Source organism: Clarias gariepinus, chromosome 22 (assembly GCF_024256425.1).
Source record: "Clarias gariepinus isolate MV-2021 ecotype Netherlands chromosome 22, CGAR_prim_01v2, whole genome shotgun sequence".
In the NCBI taxonomy this organism is placed as follows: Eukaryota; Metazoa; Chordata; class Actinopteri; order Siluriformes; family Clariidae; genus Clarias; species Clarias gariepinus.
In genome coordinates, this window is record NC_071121.1 from 21,096,476 (window position 1) to 21,117,314 (window position 20,839).

Sequence of the window (20,839 nt, forward strand, 5' to 3'; positions counted from 1 at the left end):
GCATAGTGGCTTAGTGGTTATTACTGTCGCCTTGCAACTCCAGAATCTAGGCTTGATTTCTGCTCTGGGGTCTGTGTGCATAGAGTTCTCCTGGTGCTTGGTGGGTTTTCTTCTGGGTTCTCTGGTTTCCTCTCACAGTCCAAAGACATGTAAATTAGTCTAACTGGTGTTCCCAATGTGTCCAGAATGTGTATTTGAGTGTCTGTATGTGTGTGTTCCCGGGAAGTTAAAGGAGAATGAGAAAACTACAATTGGCGGGTAATGTATCCAACCTACTGGATTTCAACCAATGTTAAACAACAAAGAGGTAAAAGAAGAAACAGCCTTTCCTATGATTGTGGCTATGTATAATAAACTAAACCTAGAGATTTACAACATTTATATTGTTGATCTTTCGACTGCTACTGGCAAGGGGTCACAACAGCGGTCTGCACATACAAGATTGACACAGTTTTCACACCAGATGCCCTTCCTGATGCAACCCTCCCATTTTACCCGGCCTGGGACCGGTACTGCATCCAGTGTGTGGAAGTACCGGATAAAGCAGACGAAGATATCAAGACACAGAACAAGTTAAGACAAGATCTGGGAATGAAGCATTAGACGTTTTGAGTGGGTGGGGTTTGTGCCATGGCTGGGAATCGAACCCAGGCCTTTCGCATGGCAGGCGAAACACCTACCACTAAGCCACCAGTGCAAAAGCCTACAGCATTTATACTGTATGAATTGTAATTTAGGGCGACACGTTGACTTAGTGGTTAGCACTGTTACCTTGCAACTCTGGGTGCGGGTTTGATTCTTGCATTGGGTCTATATGTATAGAGTTCTCCCTGTGCTTGATGGGTTACTCTGGGTACTCCAGTTTCCCCCCACAGTCCAAAGACTGTGATGCAGTTTAGGCTGATTGGCCTTTCCCAAATTGCAGAGAGAGTGTGTGTCTGTATATGTGTGTGTCTTGTAATAGATTGGCTCCTCATCCAAGGTATATGGCACCTTGTGGCCTAAATCTCCTGGGATAGCCTCCAAATTTAAATTTTATTTGTCACATACACAGTCATACACAGTACGATATGCAGTGAAATGCTTACACGACTGCCAGTGACCTTAAAAAATAAAAGCTTATACATAAGAAAATAAATATGAGTAAAAGAAATACGTTAAGAATGAAATTAACTAGTAAAATATGCTGTACAAAAAATATGAGTGAGATGACAAATTAAATGTACGTAAACTCAAACTGAAATATCGAATATTATATTATGTTATATATTATTCTAAAAGTTTTCACTTTATGGAATGTATGTAAAATTAATCTTTTTGAATTACATTGCAAAAACAAACCTTTTCACAATATTTAATTTTTTAGATGCACTGTAGCAGCTTGACGGCCACTATTAATTTCATCTACAAACTAAATATGCACACTGTACATGACCAGTGAGAGAGAGAGAGAGAGAGCGCGCGAGCTGCAGGTATTTATAGTGCAGGTGATAAAATGTGTCACGTGGTTAGTGACGTTTTCATACGTAACGCGACCCGGAAAAAATGACAACCACGTTCGTTTAGACGAGATGCAATATTTGCTTGACCCTGTTAGTGTTAGCGCTAACATCCCCTGCTTTATCCTGGGCATTGTGCACTGAGGAGAGGATTAAGCAGGAGGTTTGGCCCTGGGAATGGGGGATTTATGAGCAGTGCGGCTTTTGGAAAAATGTTTTGATCATGCGCGCGGAGGGATCAGTCACGCGCGCGCTCCACTTCGTCCTTGGCTGTTCCTGGAGACTTTCGGACTGAAAACAAGACACAACAACCAGGACTCGCAGGTCATTGAGGGGTAATTTTAACTTTTCTCGTAACGTTGAGCGTTTGACGTAACAGGTGATGTTTGTTTGTATCCGTTAGCTAGCAGCTAGCTTAGCCGAGTGGGCGGCGTTAGAGACGCGGGCACGTTCAGGTTTGCGTTTGTCAGTTACAAATCAATTCATCCCGGAAGTGCTGTGTAGGTGTCCATGGTGTTTTGAGGGCTCCAGGTAGGTTGCTCAGTTGTGTCTCAGGAGGTAGGGTGTTGGCTGGGTTTCTCTGCTTGTGTTTCACTGCTGTAAACCTAAATGATGCCCGGCCTTCTAATTACGTGTATTGTCATGTGTATCTAAGATAAAGCCTGTTTGTGTATGCTTACACTAACTTGTTGCAGTGCATTGAGAGAATTTGTACATTATTGATTGTGATTGTTGCATTAATCTTTTATTCTTTTGGCCCAGAAAATACATTTTCTTAATCATTTCAACTTTCTGAAAGAGTTTCTTGTATCTCACATAAGATAACAATTGTTTAACAATTTAATGTTTTAGCCTTCAGAACGCCTCATCTTCATGTTGGTCTTTATAAGTGGTGGGAAAAAGTGGACAGTTAGATAAAGAAGTCAAGTCAATTCTCACAAAATGCATCTGACTAATGCTTCATTTTTTTCATTTTAAACAGGAGTCTCATCTTGTGTGCTGTTCAGGATCTGCGGTCTGATATCATGAGGCTGGCAGGTGCGTACACTTTCTGCCTATGTGCTTTGTTCGATTGGGTTAGACACAGTTTTGGAACGGAGGACACAATGTACGTCTTTGTTGTATAGGTAAACTGTACCAGGAAGCATACTGCTGTTTAAAAGAGTAGGTTCTGTAGCTCCAAAGAGCAAGCAGCTGGAGCTGCAAGATAAGCGCTCTGAATGGAAAATGCATTACAGAGATATGGCACATGCTCCGAACTAGAACCTTTTAATACAAAAGGACATGATTTTTTTGCAAAATCAATTTTCTGCATTTTTTTTTTCTAATTTTATAATATAGGACCACTTCAACAATTGATTATTTTGTCTCTAAAAGCAGAGTAAAAGTGGTTTAAAATCCATTTCGTTGACCTACCTGTCGAGTAAAACGTGTTCTCCAGGAATGTTTACTTACCAGCAGAGTGGCACAACCAGATGTTGTAAAATTGACCCAGAAGCAGCAGCAGTGTGAGGAATGTGAGGCTTGGTTTGCACTCTTGCTGTATATCTTTTGTAAACGTCCCAATTATATAAAAGCTCTGATTATTATAAAATCTCTGGAAGGCATGTTAGGATTTCACATCGTATTGTGAAAGGTTTAGAAATTTGGTCGTTATTTATTATCATGGGCTGCTTTTCAAACCAAAAACTTAGATCGTGGATTCAAAAGTATTTGCTGATCTAGAAATTAATAATAATCTATAAGGCTGATGCACAAAATAGACCATTTAAAGGTGAAATGAATGAGTTAAACTGTGAATCACATAAAAATAGTCAGTAGGGTTTGATTTAGTTACTTGGGCATTGCAAGATTTGATTTGGTTCAGTAGCACTAATGTTTACAGTCTCATTTTGCTGAGTTTTGAAGTATGAAAATTATATTGTATGCATGGAAATGTTATCTTATTGATTGTTTAAATGTCCCATACAAATTGATTATCTTTTTTCCCCTGACAATTTTCTGCTCCACAATCGCAACAACCGCTTATAATCTAATAAAAAGAAGAAACCATTTGTAGAAGTATTTTAATGTAAGTTGATGTATGCAGTATTTAAAAAAATCAGTCCCTTTTTGACAATTCAACATTTAAATGTTACTTAAATAATTAAAAACATTAATTGAATCAAAAACTTTATCATTAATTGAATCAACTGACAAATAACCAATTAAACTCTATAATTGATGTAATGTTGCAGCTCTAAAATGTAAGCAAGAATTGTAATTTGCACCATTGAAATGCAGCAAGAGACTTTCCTAGAAGTTGTCTGTAAATAACAACCGGGTTTACACCTTAATTTGCAAGAAATTTTATCACAATTGCTGCTTCTCTTGAACATCCTGTGTGAAACTGAAACGCGTGGTTTTAGACCAGAATAATTTATTAGTATGGTGTAGGGCCTCATTTTGCGGCCAATACAGCATCAATTCGAATACAAGTCCTGCACAGTGGCCAGAGGGACCAGAGGAAGAGGAAAATGTTTCCTGACTCGCTCCTCCAAAACACCACTCTGTCACCAGTCTTGCTGTGTGTATTGGTTTATCATCTTGATACACGTCACCTCCTTCAGGATACAAAGTTTAAACCATTGGGTGCACTTGGTCCTCCAGAATGGTTTGCTAGTCCTTGGCAGTGACCCGCCTATCTAGCACAAGTATTGGGCCTAGGGAATTTCATGATATTGCAGCCCAAACCATTACAGATCCACCCTTGTGCTTCACTCTGGTACGCTTCTTTGGGGCTTCTCCACACCCTAACTCTTCCAGATGTGGAAAAGACAGTGAAGGTGGACTCCTCAGAGAACAATACATGTTTCACATTGTCCACAGGATTAGATACAATCCAGGTTAGCAGTCGAACATCCCTTTCAGACAGCTTCCTCTTGCGTCCACAGTTACTCCTGTTGGATGCGGTTCGTCCTGGTGGTATGCTAACATTACCCTGGATACCGTGGCTCTTGATACATCACAAAGACTTGCTGTCTTCGTCACAGATGCGCCAGCGAGACATGCACCAACAATTTGTTCTCTTTTGAACTCTGATATGTCACCCATAATGTTGTGTGCATTGCAATATTTTAAGCAAAACTGTGCTATTACTCTGCTAATTAAACTTTGCTCTTACTGGTGGAATGTGCAGAGGGTTAATCATTGAAGATTGGCCACCAGGCTGGTCAAATTTTAGCATGAAACCTCCAACACTAAATTGGGCAGTGTTTTAGTTTCATTGTCCCTTTTATTGTACATTCTGAAACAATACTGGTGATTTTAAAACTTTAAAATAATGCATGTGGCATTAGGTAATTACATAACAGCAGCAATCAGTTGTTATTTTAAGACCCAAAATCCATCAAGCCCCATGTTGAAACTGGCTGTCATGAAGACAATTACAGGAAAGCAAAACCAAACCTAACCTCTTCTGTAGAGGAAAAGTTAATTTAGAGTTACACGTTTTAGATTAGTGGTGTTATGATGATCAATATCAACTGGTGATTTATATAAATCGGTGTTGTGTAAATGAAGTAGAGTATCACGTCACATATTCTTCGATGATTTTACATAGTCTTTACTATATGACGTGCTGTAAAGAAATACGTGTTGCAATAAGGCCATTGTAACTATGCAAACATCCTGGTGAACACTGGCGGTGATCTCTTCATCCTATCTTACATGGTGAGCATCAGTACACCATCTACTGCAAGAGTCGATCTTAACAAAACCAATCTTAAAACAATTCAAATAGTGATTATTACAGACCAGGGCAGTGGAAAAAAAAACTTGCATCAACACAACAAAGTGGAACAAAAGAGAACACACCTTAACTTTCATCTCCCTGGACTTTCAAGTGTTTGTTTGAAGGGTTCAGCTTTACGTGAACATGAGATCACTGAATGTAGTTTAACCAAATGATCCTGCTTAGTGTTTAAAAAATTCCTGAGCCAATGCCGGGACCAAGAAATGAGACAGGAAAACAGTCACAATGGGGTTTCCAGGCCAACACACACACACACACACACATATATATATATAATATATATATAGAGAGAGAGACACACACACACTGCCTCTCAGCGTGTTTTCTCAAGGTGGAAGAAGCTGATGAACCATTAACCTGAACTCATGGTTGCTGGAGCTGTGAAGTAGCAACTCTATTTTCTGCATCATACAGGACCACTTGATCTATAAAAATGTTCCCTTTTTTAATTTGATGCATGTAGGGCTGTAGCTATCAAATATTTTATTAATCGAAAAATGTAATTGAGTAATCGGGTAAAAAAAAAAACTTTTGCTTAATTAAACAGCAATGTAAAATGTATAGGAGAAACGAAAATTAATTGCTTTTCTTTTGAGAAAAAACAACTTATTTTTTAAATGCATACGGCATTTTAACAAAACTAAACATTGACATTATTCACAATACTAGGAATAGCTTAAAGTTGACTGAGATGAATTAAGTGCATTACAGTGCTATACATTTTTATTTTAAAGCCTTTTCTCATATGCAGAAACAAAAAAAAAAGTATTTCAAATGACTTTAAGTATCAAAAAAACTAAGGCAAACATCAAAATAAATAATTATACAAAAACACCAAGTTGTGCAACTTAACTTTCAAAACTAAAAGTTCTCTTCTCTTGGCTCGCTGATATTATCGCTTCCTATTATTTTGCAGCCTGCAACATAATGATCCCTCAAATCAATAGATAGCTAACTGTTTGCGTCTCCTTCCGCTTTGTGGGTGACGTAAGCGCTGCTTCTTTGTCTGTGTTTACTGGCGGCTTGCATCCGGAAGCGGCTGTGTCACGCCAAACAAATAATTGCGCAAAAACATAACGCAAGCTTTTAAAATTCATTAAAAAAGCTTCGAGACAGAAGATTTTGCCTAAAACATTTTTTGTACTCGAATTACTGTTTCCTCAGGTTTCGCCCCAATTAAGTTATAACCTATTCCCATCAATCGCTTTTAGGACATTCTCTCATCAAGCCGTCAAATACCAACACGAGGAGGCGAAAACTATCACATGTTTCATTCTGGTCACGTGATGCCAGCAGATTGCCTCTTTCTGCGCTGCTGCTTACACAACGTTTGGGATTGCCGTGACACACTCTAGGGAAACGGCTATCCCAGCCCTTCCACTTGTGTGTGTGCTCATGGATGGCCTTGATTGCCTAGTGTCCCCAACCACTCTAAACCGCAAACCCTAACCCGTACCCCACCCAAACCGAGAGAGGATGACCAAAGTGCTCTGAAAGCCCTAAGGCTACAAATGGCTGTAGCATCATCTGGGAATTGAAGTCAAGTTTTTTAGGATTGACTTGAGATTTTTAAATGTACCTTTTTTTTTTTTTTTCTTTTTTTTTTTTTTTATAAAAAAAAAGTAAAAATACCACTTAACACTGTGGTACATATTGTAGTATCATAGAGGTTTCCAATTATCATGCCCTATCAACCACCCCTACAGCTCAATTAAGCCAATTGAACACCCTTCAATTCACCACGCCAATTAAAAACACCCTGATCTCCTCGTTAATCTAATGGCTTCACCCGCTGTGATTGTGCGTTAACATTTTCCACAGTTTTTTATTTTTATTTTTTATTTTTTAACTAGTTGTAACCTACTCTTCTCTTCGGTGTCAAGGTTTCCAGAAATACAGCAAAAATGTTCTATATAAATTACCGTAGTCGCGCTTCTGTACAACACTTGTGTACCCGAACCCAAGCTTGACGCTCACTGTTGTTCCTGGTTTAATAAATTTATTTCTCTGTATGTCGCAGGACCACTGCGTGCAGTCGCTGTCGTGTTCCTGGTAGGCTTGACTTGGCTTCTGGCAAGTTCCATACTAGGAGGAGATGGAGTTTCTTTCATGAAAATGTTCTTTTCTGGTGAGCATCAGAAAACTATATTTTAATTTAATTATTATATGTTTAGTTTTTTTACAGTGTAAAGCAAAATTGTTCTGTCAATTACAGTAATTTGAGCCAGCATCGGGTAGATAAATCGCCGTCATTGCATTCCTCTAAGTGTGTTATGCTACCCTATGCAAGAGCAGCAGTTTTAAAAGATGCAACAGGCTGTCTTCACACTGCTCAGAGGAAGCACATTAGCAATCTACAAATAGAATTGTGGTGTGAGAAAGAGAAGCAAAGTATGTCTCAATGCCCTGCAGTCATGTACACTCGTATGAAACTTGCTTCAATGCAGCATGTTCGAACAGACATTTATGCGCATTCCACAGTATATTCGCTCTCATTCGTAATTATATATTCATGGGTTTAATACGCATCCATATATACGGGGAAAAAAAACAATGTACAAGCAGCATTCAAGTCAAATTGGACTTTTGATGAAATGGTAACATTCACAGTTTGTAGTGCTCTTTGTTCTCAGGTTGGATGTTTTCAGTTTATTTGTTCGTTACGAGATTTTCTTCTTGTATTATACATTATTAATACATTACCATTGCTTGGTTTGTAGTATTCACTAACTTTTTGATGTTTCACTCATCACTTCTGACTTTCTCTCATCCACAGGTGCGCAAGAAGAGCCCACTCCAGGTACAAGCATTCCTAGTTGGGAAGACCGCACTGGTGGTTTATTTATTTATTTATTTATTTATTAAAAAAAAAAAATTTGATTCACTTTATCTTTTTCTCTTTATTAGATCCATCGCCACACCGGTACAAGTGTGGCCTCTCAGCCCCGTGTCCTCCTAAACACCTTGCGTTCCGTTTGATATCTGGAGCTGCAAATGTCATTGGACCTAAAATCTGTCTGGAGGACAAAATGTAAATTATATTTAAGTCAGCTTTTTCATTCATCTTTTATATGCTTAGTGTGTGTTTTTGGGTCAGAATGCCTCTCGTTCTTTTGTTTGTACCGGCTTCATATGTCCATTAGGTTTAGTTACTACATTATACGTCATAAGACAAGACTTGGCATGGATCCCAAAAAAAGTTGTGCTAGAATTCATTCTTAACAGTTAAAGTTAAGGGATAAAACACTACAGACTGTGCTGCTGTAGTAAGCTAATCAACAATGAGATGTTTGGCGTGACAAGATAAATTTTTTCTTTAATTAACAGCTTATGTTGTGCTACTGCTATGCCCCTCCTATTCATCAAAGGCAACATAATCATGGAAACTTTATCCGTTTATAGTTAAATTTAATATTAAACAACCACAACATTTAAACAAGGTAGCTTCTGTTACCGTAGCAGCTATAAAACTTTGTCTGTGAGTCAGGACCAAATTGATACTGCTAATAGAACAAAGTGCAGCTTGTCATGATGCAGAGAAGTAGGAAACTTCATATGCAAAAAACCTGGTTGAAGCATAACTTCTAAAGGTTTTATTAACACATCTATGTATACAAAAAAAAGCAATGTACAATCAGCATTGAAGTCAAACTGGGTCTTTTGAAATGAAAAGAAATACGATAGACATTTACTGACATGTCTTAAACTTGCTCTAAACCATTTCTACCTGTTTCAGCCATTGATTAAAGGAGGCTAGGAGGTCGGCGAACATGATGCGGGCAGTCCAATCATGGCTCTGGTGTACAGAGATATCTGAGCACTTATATAAACTTACAGAAAATGTCATTAAAAATGATTTAATACACTGCTATTTGCATTTTAATAGACAAATACTTCAGAGCCTTAATTACTGCCGTAATTAATATGGTTCAGCTGGCAACAATTCTTTTAACCCCAGCTCAAGCAGTGAGCAGCTTCTCATCTCTTAAACAACCATGTCAGAAGACGTATCCGGTGGTCATGAAAAAGATGCTGCTATGTTTCAGGGGCGTCAAATAATTGGTTCACATCAAGCAAAAGAAACGAAAGTAAAAATAAAAATGTCCACACACACACTACATTTCTTTAGAGCAGTGGTAGAGTGCTTTTATTAGTCCAGATTGACCCTGTTCCAGAGCAGTGGGTGAAAGCTTGTCAAGTGATCACCCATCATGCATAGACTTAGTCAAGTCTAGGTACAGCACTGTTATGTGATGGGAAATTGAAGTCAGCTGACTGTGTCAATGTACTAAATGTATGAAACAATGGACGTTTGTTTTCCTGATGGCATGGCCACATTTCAGGACAACAATGCCAAGATTCAACAACCCCCACTTCATGATCAGTACAAGATCTAGGCCAAAAATGAGTGGAGATCTTAGTGGAGATTAAAATTGTGATGGAATAAAGTTGGAATAAAGTTGTTGAAACTGAATGTGCGCTGTAAATACAGCTAAAGGTGATGTCTTCAAGAAGGTATTAGAACATGCCACCTTTTTCCCTGTTCTTGCCAGTGTTTGAAAATTTCTCTGTCCACCCAACTGTAATTAGTTAAAATAAGACACTCATTCGTTATTTGTCAGCTATACAACTATAAATCTATGTATGAAGAAAGTTTTAACACCCAGTTTAATTTATGGGTGTAGTGCAAATATTTAATTTCTGTACAAAGGCATTTCTGTTTAAATACATTTTTCAGCCTGGAAACAAACATAAGTATGCCTGCAATTCAACATGATGCAAACACAATCTGATAACCATCTCTGTTGGTCTTTCAGTCTTGTGAGCAGTGTGAAGAACAATGTTGGCAGAGGACTTAACATTGCCTTGGTAAATGGTAAGAATAAAGCTTGAGCTCTAAAAATATATGAATGCTGGAGAATATAAATGTCAAATACTTGATCACATTTTATTAAAACAATGTGTACATGGCATTTCCACAATTAAAGGCTGCTTTATACCACATTACTCAGGAACTAAACAAATAACCCAGCTTTGCTCATTTGCCTCAACATTGTGAGACAAGCCGCGTTCATCTGTGTGAAATGCTGCGTGTTTGAATTTAGTAAATGAGATGCAAATTTTTATTTCCCCTTTATTTTGGAACTTAGAAACGATGAGTATTTAAAGACCTATAGTACACATTTAGTGATGTGACTCACTACCTCTGAAGAACGTTTCTATTTTGAAGAATGAATGAAGTAATTTAACAGGATCTGCTTGCAAAGGAAAATAATTAATGTCAAAACAGTGTAAAGTAGCGAAGTGTTACAATAATTACATTTTCCTATAACAGAATGCCCTGGAGTATTTTTATTTATACCACGGCAATTTGCAAAAATTGAATGTTTTTATTAATTTAAGCTCCAAAATGTGTCTGATAATTTTCCAGCTAAAGTACAATGTGAATCATTAATTTTAGACAAACTGTACTTGATTTTATTTGTTTTACACATTTAAATGAGCCACTTCAGTGTATGGAGCTTTTAATAAACTCCCCCTGAATGTCCCTTGAGACATGTATTTTTCCTGACCAATCAGAATGAAGGAACCAGAACTGGGGAAAAAAATCCTTACAACTCACTCATGTTTTGGGTCATTATAAGACGTTTCATACGTATTTAGTGGCTTCTCCAATTTGCATTTCTGACAGAGTTTTTTTTTCTTCAGTTGCAAACAATTTGTTAGGTGTATATTTGAGAGTTTTATTTAAAATGACATTCTCAATGATAAACAATAGTTAAAACACAACTAATAGCTGAATAGCTAGGTTAGAGACTAAAAATACCAATCTGTACGTCCTAAGAAACCAACAGGGCGGAGATGTAACCCCATATCAGCCCAGTTTTAAATTTCATATCATTAGCAGCTAGACTAAAAATGAGGGAAAAAATGTTTTACGTAAATTCTCTTGTACTTTATCGTTACCCCACAAAATAACTATCCTCAAGCTTTATTCACTAGGAAATACAAGCTACTGTCAGCAAGATTAGCCTAAGCGTGCCAAAGTTCAAACAAGAAGTTCAAGAAACAATAATTTAAAAATAATGACACCTTACAGCTTCAGGATCTGAATTGGAACAGGTCCACACTTGAGTTTTAGTATTTTCAGAAAACCAACATGGATTTGTCTTATGTTGAAAAAGCTGGCTGATGTAAAATGTTTGACTCACATGTTCAATTTTCGTAAATAAACCACTGCCATTGCAACATCATTCAGGAAAAGAGAATAATAAAATGGGAATTTCATGAGCCAGAGGAGGGTTAATCACCTTTTTTTCTTTTCTTAAGACTATTTAAATGTCCTGATAGGGAAAAATCCAAAGTCAAGGTTATTGAAAAAAAGACAAATTATGTTTTTTTTTTTTATTATTTATTTATTAAAAGAAACAAAAAGGGGTGTGGGATGTGGTTTTGTTTGTTTTTTTCCCCCTTCTCTCCTTTGTTTTCACATGTTCACACAGTAAAGATCCATCAGACTATTCAAAATGTTTAAAAAGTGAATTTTACATAATGGAGCAAAATTTAAATACGTCCTATATTTTATTCATTTGTAGTTATGTTTAATAATGTTGACCATCTACAAAATAGGTTAGTTCCTTCTCTCTTTTCATTTTGCCAAACCTGAGAGCATAGAAGTCGTCTGTTCGGTTGAGGGAAAACCTACTTACAACTTTAACCGTTAATGTTAGAGAGGCACCATGATGGTGCTGGACTATTAAAACCCATCTCTGACTCACTTATCTGGGACCACCAGAGAAATCACCAAACTCTACTTCAGCCTGCAAACCTCACTGCTAGCTCCTTATACATAGGCTACATGTACTTACTGCAGGTCCTAATTTGCAGATCACTAAACTTCACTCTGTGTGCATGCGTCAAATGTGGCTGTGAAATTTACACCACATACTAAGTCAGCGACATGCAAGAGGCGTAAATTCTAGTAAGCTAAATGCTGGAAGCTTTCTGTCTTTTTCAGCTGAGAAATAATCAGAGACTATTTTTATTATTCAGTAAATCAAAATGCCTGTGTTCTGGGCTTCCGAGTGGCGCTGCGGTAAAGTGCTCGCCCTATCGTTCAGAAATCGCGAGTTCGATCCCAGATGATGATGTAACCTCTCGCAGCCGGAGGCGCTGTCCTCAGAGTGTGTAACGCCTCCCACAACGGTGCGTGAGTGAGCAGTACAAAAAAAACGGTCAGTGACGCCATGTGCTTTGGAGGAAACGTAATAATCTTCGGCCCTCCCGACTAAGGCGTTGTAGCTTAACGTGGGAGCTCCTCGTGACTGGGAGGAATTTAACATGACTAAAAATAGGAAGAAAATCTGGAGGGGAAAAAAAACTAAAAAAATTTTTCTACCTGACAATTTCCTACCTGTAGAAAAAGTTTCTATTTATATTTAATGGACATAGCGCTGCAAAGATTTTAGCACAGTTTTATCAGAGGTAGCATCTTCTTACATACTGGTAGCACTTTATGTTCTAATAAGGCGATGGGGATCGTGACTTGTTTTTAACATTAACACTGGTAGAACTTTGACAGGTTGATATAACGTTATTTTTCAATCCACTTGTCGTAAAATGTCGTAGTAAAATAAAAGTCATTTAAAATGTGCTATAAAAAACTTGTATGAATCCATAAGCCCCTGTCTGGGAGTAGTAGCATGGGTTTATAAGCGAGGCACTCCAGCAGAAAAATATGACGTATTTTTGGCATGCGTGGATAAGCGGAGACTGATGGGTGGGACGAATTTATTGAATACCCTGACTGTTGTGCTTGCAGCAACTGGAAGACCCTGACTGGTATGCTTGCAGCTCACCAAGTGCGCAACATATAATAATTTTTTCATTTTATATATACAGATAAATATAGATAAAGTTTTAAATATATACATTTACATTTTATAATAAAATTTATATAGGTAGGCCTAAAATTCCAGTACTAAGAAGACTTTACTTGCCAAAGTTAAATGCAAAATGTGGGGGAAAAGCTGATTTGCCCCTTTATAGTAGGCCGTAGTGGCATGCTTCTAGGCAGCCTCTTTCCATTACCCTTAATCAGCCACAGGCATCAATTCTGACTTATAATCATTTCTAATGTCAAATTTCTAAGGCACCCAAAATCAGCCAGGAATATAGTCATTAAGTCATTTAATTTAAAAGATATTCTCATAAAACTAAAAATTAAGGCTGAGAAAAGGTTTTGTTTAACTTTATAGAATAAAATTGGCTTTTGATGAAATATTATATATATAAATATGTGTGTATATGTATGGCATTTACAGTTTAATGAATTGCATACTTTCTGTAATGTAGGCAATGACAAGCAAGGTCATAGGACACCTGCAGTTTTTCATAAATTTTTACGTTTAAATCTCACATTCTTCTTGTCACGTAAAGATCTGCTATATAATAATAATATACTAAAGTATAATATAATATTTAATACTAAATATAATAAAGTACTATGTAATAATGTAACAATGATGGAATTTCATAATGGTTGCAAAGCGTTAACACTGGAGACTCTTTTCAAAAGATCACCTGATTTAAAATTAATACTAAAAAGGAAAGGTAAACATTTTAAGTGGGGCATTCACCACACACATCCCTTCGTATGTTGTTATTGAAGAACCTATAATTTATTCTAATAAGTACTTAATTATTAACGTGTGTTTAGGAGAGCAGCTGTTAGAAAATTAATCAACTTTCTGGTCAATCAGAATCAAGAATTCATTGGCATTGTGGGAGATAATTGTTGAGCATTTGTTTGATTGGATGTGCTACCGGAATGTATTTGTATGATGATTATTATACTTTCTCTCTTTTTCACATGATGATAATGTTAACACTTTGTTCATTTGTTGTTGTTTTTTGTCAGGGCTCACTGGAGAGCTTATGGAAACAAAATCATTTGACATGTGGGAAGGAGGTTGGTTTCTTCAAATTTAGACTTAAAGTGAAGTTTTTTTTGCATCACAGTCTGAATACTGACGTAAGCATCCTGCTTGATTTCCCCAGATGTGTCGGATTTGCTGAAATTTCTGCGACCTCTCCATGAAGGAACCTTAGTGCTCGTGGCATCTTTTGACGATCCAGCCACCAAGTAAGAGCATGCGTATTGTGTCTCCTGCACGCATCTTAAATCACTGCTTTCTGATATGAAGGCTAAATCAATAGCAAAATGTGAGGCTACACCATAATCTCATAAACCTATCACTATCAATTCCCTGTCTGGCTTTTAATGAGCACATAAGATTTCTCTGTTCCTTTATTGTTGTGGATTTAATGGCTAATTTATCTGCGGCTTTCAGACTGAACGATGAGGCGCGGCGGCTGTTCGAGGAGCTCGGCAGCACGGCGATAAAGGAGCTCGCGTTCAGGGACAGCTGGGTGTTTGTGGGAGCCAAAGGAATAGAAAACAAGAGCCCATTTGAGCAGGTAGGACCAGCATTATTTTACTACAATAATAAAAAATGCTTCATAAAAACTCAACTGTACAAAATGTATGTACAATTTTAAGATTTACTATCAATAAAATTTACCTATTATTAGGTAATTATTATTATTTTGTTAGTATTTATTAATTTAAGTACTTTTTTTTTCTATTTACACAAAGCACAAAAAAAAGTTTGGGCAAAAGTTCTTTTGTTCATCTTGTTTTGTTAAAATATTCCCTGACTCACACTGTCCTGTTGATTGATTATTTTCCTATAATTACATTTTCATTATGTTTTAACATGAACTTCAGGTTAACATGCTGGTTAGAAGTGATGTTACTTAATAGAAAATATGTTCAGCGTACTTAAGTAATGAGCAAAAGGCCTTTCTCAATTACATTAAACTATGTAAAAGGAATGTAAATCATCAGTCACTGCCCAATACTATATTATTACAACATCTATGTGCCAATTCTATGTATATTACAATTCCTAGTCATGTTTTTAATGAATATCTCGAATCAGTACTATTTTCTCCGATTTATTTGTAAAAAAAAAAGTTTGTCATAACTTGAAGGTTTTCATACCATGGCTTTATAATGAATAACAGCTTTACAACTGATCAGGAGTAATTAAATTTAACCCATTTCTTATAACCTTATCATAACATTTTCTCACGTAAAAAGCAAAAATAAAAAAAGGTAAATTTGTTTTGCCATAATTGTTATTTCTAAACAATCTTATCAAATAATTCACTCCTACCACACTGGATGACAATCAATGATGAATAGCTTTAAGTGTACCACCTATAGGATTATAAAGAAACGGTGACTCAAATGCCTCCGAAGTCTCAAAACTTGAAAATAAGTGCATGTTGAGCAGTTGTGAACATGGAGGCACATGCATGCAATTTGCGCAAGCGGTTGTTGTGAGATCGGCTCTCCAAGTACAGGCCAAAATGAAACGCTGTACATTTCTTATAAACGAGACACTACACAGTAAATAAACAACATTCAATAACTGTACAGCAAAAAATAAAAAGAATCAGAGTATGTAGCAGAATATTGTGCATGCTTAACACAACTGGGACAGTTCTTTACAGTTAGTTAAAGACAGTTAACTATACTTCACATCCCAGGCGTTCTACATTTATTAATCAGACTAACTGCCAGTCATGTCATGATGAAAACGGGGTAGTTCGGTGGTTAAGGCATTGGACCACTGATTGGAAGGTCCCAGGTTCAAACCCCACCACCAAGTTGCCACTGTTGGGCCCTTAAGCAAGGTCCTTAACCCTCAAATGCACAAAGCATGATATGAAGATATAAAATTAAAAAAAAAAATTAAATCACTATCTGATTGACTGGCACAACTCTGTTATAAATGTAAACAAATAGGATTTAGGAGTCAGTGTGCACAAAAAATAAGCATAATATTTTAATAAATCAATGGTTTTTTCCTTGTCTTTATTATTCAGATTAAATCAAAGGAAATGGAACATGTTTTACTGTGACAGGCTGCAAAGTAACTAAAAATACAATTTTAAAATTAGTGGTTTATGTTAAAGCCTCATGGATGGATGCACAAAGATTACTCTGTCATAGAACAATGGCTATTTAAGGTCTCATATGAACTTGACAAGTTAACACAGCTCACAGAGGTCCCCAAAATGTCTGTTATTTTCTAGCTGAAACACTTTTTATATCTCTGTGAAGATGCTCAGTCATCCAGGTAATGTTAAGTCATGTGAACTGGGTGACCTCTACGAGGAAGTAGGAGTTCTACAGAACTGGGTAGAAGTCCAGTTTGCATGACTCAACTTCCAGATAACTTTTATATCATGTATTCTGGCATGCTTGAAAATCCTTCCAGATGAGCTGTTTCAGGTTCTTTATGCTTTATATGCAAATGAGCTACTGCCTCCATGCTAATTTTCCAATTATTCACATAGTTCATGAATTCCCGTAAGCAGTCATAACATGGGGGGGTTGGTGTTGCATCCCTGAATGCTGGCAATATTTTTAACATTATTTAAAAATAGAAGGCTGACACTCCTGATGAGGTCTCAATCTTGGCTGATCTTTCAGCCTATTGTTTTTGGTGCACCATGTCTTTAGTAATAGCCAAGTGAAGTGTGTACATCTAATCTACTCTGTTTAATGTACCTCTCTGTTAACTGTGTACTATTGCTGTCTTAAAACGTCAGCTCCCTGTTCCTCAATAGTTGGGACGTCTCTATTTTTCCACGGATCTAGTTTTGTCCCAAATCTGGAATTAACATCTGTTCCCCGATTCTGCCACCATCCTTTTTGTGAAAAATGCAGAGGTGCAACCATGGCGCAATATTTCCACTCTGAACCAGCTTCAAATCCTAAAACGTAAACGTAAAAAATATTATACCGAATATCACACTTTTAATAGTGCCCGCAAAGACTAACAGACAGACTTGGTTCTACAACGGTTGGTGCCGACCAAGCAGTCTGGTTGGATGCGAGGGATTAATAAGTGGTGATAATGCAGTGTTTAACTACAGTATATGCATCTCACTGTGTCTCCGGTGTTCTACAATCGGCTAACTGCTGTTTGCATAATATTGGTGAAAATTGGTCAGAATGGTTTGCAGTATTGAGGAGAAATGCACATTCAGAACAATATAAATGCATCTGATGTTATGTTATTTTTTAAACTACACTTTGTTTAGTAATCGCTTAGTTGTTTCAAATTACCTGCGTGTAATTAAAAAAAAAAGCGTAATAGCTTCTAACACAAGGCTGAATCTCCGAATCAGAGGCACTTGTATTTAAAAAAAAGTATATAGCAATAAGCAGAACAGTTTTAATTATTATTTTTTCCCCATAAGTGCAACTGCTGAATTATTAAACCACTCTATTCCCTTGTTTCTCTTTTTTTCCTCAGCGAATGAAGAACAGCAAAAGTAGTAATAAATATGAGGGCTGGCCGGAGGCGTTGGAGATGGATGGCTGCATTCCCTTACGCAACCCCCTAGAGAGCTAATCCCGCAGTCGCACAAACGTCGAACAAGGACGTGTACAATGAACTTCACCTCAAACTAAACTGGTTGAGTGATCCTCAACACGAACGTGACACTACTAGGATAGCGAACAGAGACTTCACCAATAAAACTTCACCCTGTTTCCATGAAGTATACAAAACACACACAAGTTTATGTATGTAAAAGACCACAATGCGTCGGTCACGATTTTACTAGCCATGAACGCAGTATAAAAAACGTTCTTTCATTTACTGTGACTATTCCACGCTTCTGATGACCAGTGGCACATTGTGTGAACATATAAGATTTAAAAACATTCCTAGTAAATAGTGTTAGGGAGTGCTAGTGGTATGCAATAAGGAATGTCCCTCTTTGTGTTACCTTTTTTAAAGTACATTTTCATCTTATTTAATCAGGTGTGGCAAATAGTTGCTGTGGAAGTCACTCCAAACTTATGATTAGCGTTTTGAATTTTTGTTTACCCATTTTTTTTCTTTTTTTTTTTTAGAAAACGTATGAAGATGGGTCTGTGCTGTTTTTTAAGTAAACTTATTTAAATAAAACATGAATGTGATATTTACAACAAACTCGAACACTCCACTCTCATCCTAGGATTTTTAAATGTTCTGAGCATCAGTTGAGGTGAAAATATTAGACCATGGCCACTAGAGGGCGACATAAATTTAGGAATGTGCCTGTAAATGTAGGTATGGCGTCCAATAACAGGAAACTACACACAGTGTACAGGTGGCCATTTTTTTCTAATAGAGCAGTCTAAAATAAATGAGTAATAACAGTGTACACACGCATCATCTTTGGCAAATATGATAAATAGAATACATTTTACTGACACATAATGGAAGGTTTATACTAATACGAGTAGAAGATCACTACGAAAATAGGATGCTTCAGACAAAGTCCTTGAATAACTGTGCTAGCTAACTGTAAATCTTGTGTTGTTTAAACCTTTGCGTATGGTCTGTGTGTGTCTACAAGCATTGCTACCTGGGTTTGGACTGTTTCTTCCATTTTTCTTGACAGATTCTCTCAAATTCAATCAGACTGAATATTAAATGTTTGTAAATCTGGCATCTACACAGATGTTCTCTTGGGTTCGAGTCATGGCTTTGACTGGGACATTTAGACAGACCAATTAAATTTTATTTGCATAGCGCTTTTAAAAATTGTCATTGTCGCAAAGCAGCTTTACACCGTCAAAAGAAAATTATGAAAATTTGTATGAAATGTGTAAACCAACCAAAGACCAAAACTACATGTAATGCTAAAAGGTGAACCTTTACCCAACCATAAGCTTTACCTTGGAGGTTGAACTCTTGATCAGGTTTTCTCTGTATGGATCCTAGGAGGTTCAGCCCAAAAAATTTGTCCTTTTTAATTTTATTTTTTTAACATTGAGATTTCTGGCATGATTGTCCTTCCAGCAGGTTCTGCTGTTCCTACTGGATAGAAGCTAATGTTGCATAAAATATTGACAAGGTACAATAATTTGATTAAAACAGTTTATATGAGAGAATTATTTTCCTTTAGTGCTGGTTTTCTTGTATAATTTTTACCTAATCAGTTCATACAGTCATTTAGAAAAACATTGTGTAATTATATTATTCCATGTTGCAAGAATATATTGACTTTTATATTTTCTAATTTTGCTGCTGTATGTAATAGAATGTTGTCTAGTAAATAGGTCAAGTTGCAGGTGTTTTTTTTTTTTCATGCCAGTGTTTAGTCACAAGTCTTCTTTTATTAAGTCAGGTGCGGGCTTCCTTAATCATGTTAAAGTCAAGTCATAAGCCATTGTCAAGTTGAATTACAAGTCCTCATGGCAAGTTTAGCCACAAGTCTTCTTTAATTATATCAAACTTCTTTAATTTTCAAGTTAAAAAAAAATTGATTCTCTTTATTATAATATATATAATGACATATATGTCTTATACAAGTCCTCTTTTATGATGTCCAGTTGAGTTTTATCATGTCAAAGTCGAGTCACAAGTCTTTTTTAGTATGCCAAGTACTCTCCTCTTACGTCAAGTTCATACATGGGTCTAATTATGCACTTGCAGTCCGTTGAACAAATCATTTGTTTGTGCTTCTGTCTGCATACACTATGCGTGCGAGCTTGGTTTCAGTGCGCATTCCCGAGCCGGGGCTAGACGCAAAAGCGCATGCCTTCGCCCCCTTTCTCCATTCTGTCTACTGACTTAAATTCTGAGACATGAGTAGAGTCAACCCTGTTACAGGGACAGAACTGCTTTGTAAAATGGGCCATGTGGGAAGAAGAAAAAAGAAATACAAAGACTTAAAGGAATTATGCACATGCATTATGCAAGCATGCAAATATACTTCACATGAAATCTGCTGATGTTTAGGTATTTACTCGTGCATACAGTATGTGGTCATGAGGTTAGTGATATGCATTATGCAACAAGTTATGTCACATAGTGGGAAGTGAGTACTTGAAAGTGCATTTCCTACTACAGATGATGGGCCACTTACACTGATCAGCCATAACTTTTGCCTGGACCCGTCAAGGCATGGACTCCACTTGACCTCTGAAAGCATTTAGTGGACTTTATTGGACTTGTTTTTCCAGCACATCCCACAAATGCTCCATTTTTAGTAAGATCTAGAGAATTTGGATGTCGTGTCAACACCTTGATCTCAACCTTGTGTTCCTTAAACCATTCTTGAATCATTGTTGCAGTGTGTCAAGGTGCATTATCCTGCTCAAAGAAGCTGCCACTGGCATTAGGGAATACTGTTTCCATGATGGAGTGTATCAGTGCCAGGACCAGCAGAACATTGCCCAAAACCACAGGTAAGCAATGTGCACATGCATCTGGCCATTCATGTGATGTAAAAGAAAGTGTGATTCATCAGTTCAGGCCACCTTCTTCCTCCATGTTCAGGTTCTCATGCTCAGTGCCACCGGTCTGTGGCTACCCAGACCTATACACAGCAGATAGTGATATGAACACTGTGTTCTGAAATCTTGGTATCGGAACAAGTTTCTCAGCATTTTAACCAACAGTAGCTCTTT

The 20,839-nt window shown here is 37.0% G+C and overlaps 1 protein-coding gene across 3 annotated transcripts; it reads left to right on the forward strand.

Annotated features, from left to right (window-relative positions):
• The first annotated feature begins 1,528 nt into the window (after positions 1-1,528).
• fam3a (FAM3 metabolism regulating signaling molecule A) lies at positions 1,529-19,633 on the forward strand. Of its 3 annotated transcripts, XM_053483260.1 has the most exons (11): positions 1,529-1,823; positions 1,903-2,030; positions 2,482-2,537; positions 7,313-7,420; positions 8,069-8,092; positions 8,200-8,323; positions 10,110-10,168; positions 14,213-14,263; positions 14,353-14,437; positions 14,646-14,772; positions 17,688-19,633. In XM_053483260.1, exons 3-11 carry the CDS (start codon positions 2,525-2,527, stop codon positions 17,784-17,786), a joined length of 690 nt encoding a protein of 229 aa, XP_053339235.1. In that variant the 5' UTR covers positions 1,529-1,823; positions 1,903-2,030; positions 2,482-2,524; the 3' UTR covers positions 17,787-19,633. The 3 variants fall into 3 exon arrangements, with proteins under 3 accessions (XP_053339235.1, XP_053339236.1, XP_053339234.1); XM_053483261.1 differs by lacking the exon at positions 1,903-2,030 and having other exon boundaries at positions 1,529-1,834; XM_053483259.1 differs by lacking the exon at positions 1,903-2,030.
• Positions 19,634-20,839: the final 1,206 nt, after the last annotated feature.

What these genes read in the sequence shown, in the direction of transcription:
- fam3a (XM_053483261.1), top strand. An exon ending in GCAAGAAGAGCCCACTCCAG is followed by an intron (nt 8,093 to 8,199) that starts GTACAAGCATTC and finishes TCTCTTTATTAG; the next exon opens with ATCCATCGCCACACCGGTAC. An exon ending in ACAAGAGCCCATTTGAGCAG is followed by an intron (nt 14,773 to 17,687) that starts GTAGGACCAGCA and finishes TTTTTTCCTCAG; the next exon opens with CGAATGAAGAACAGCAAAAG.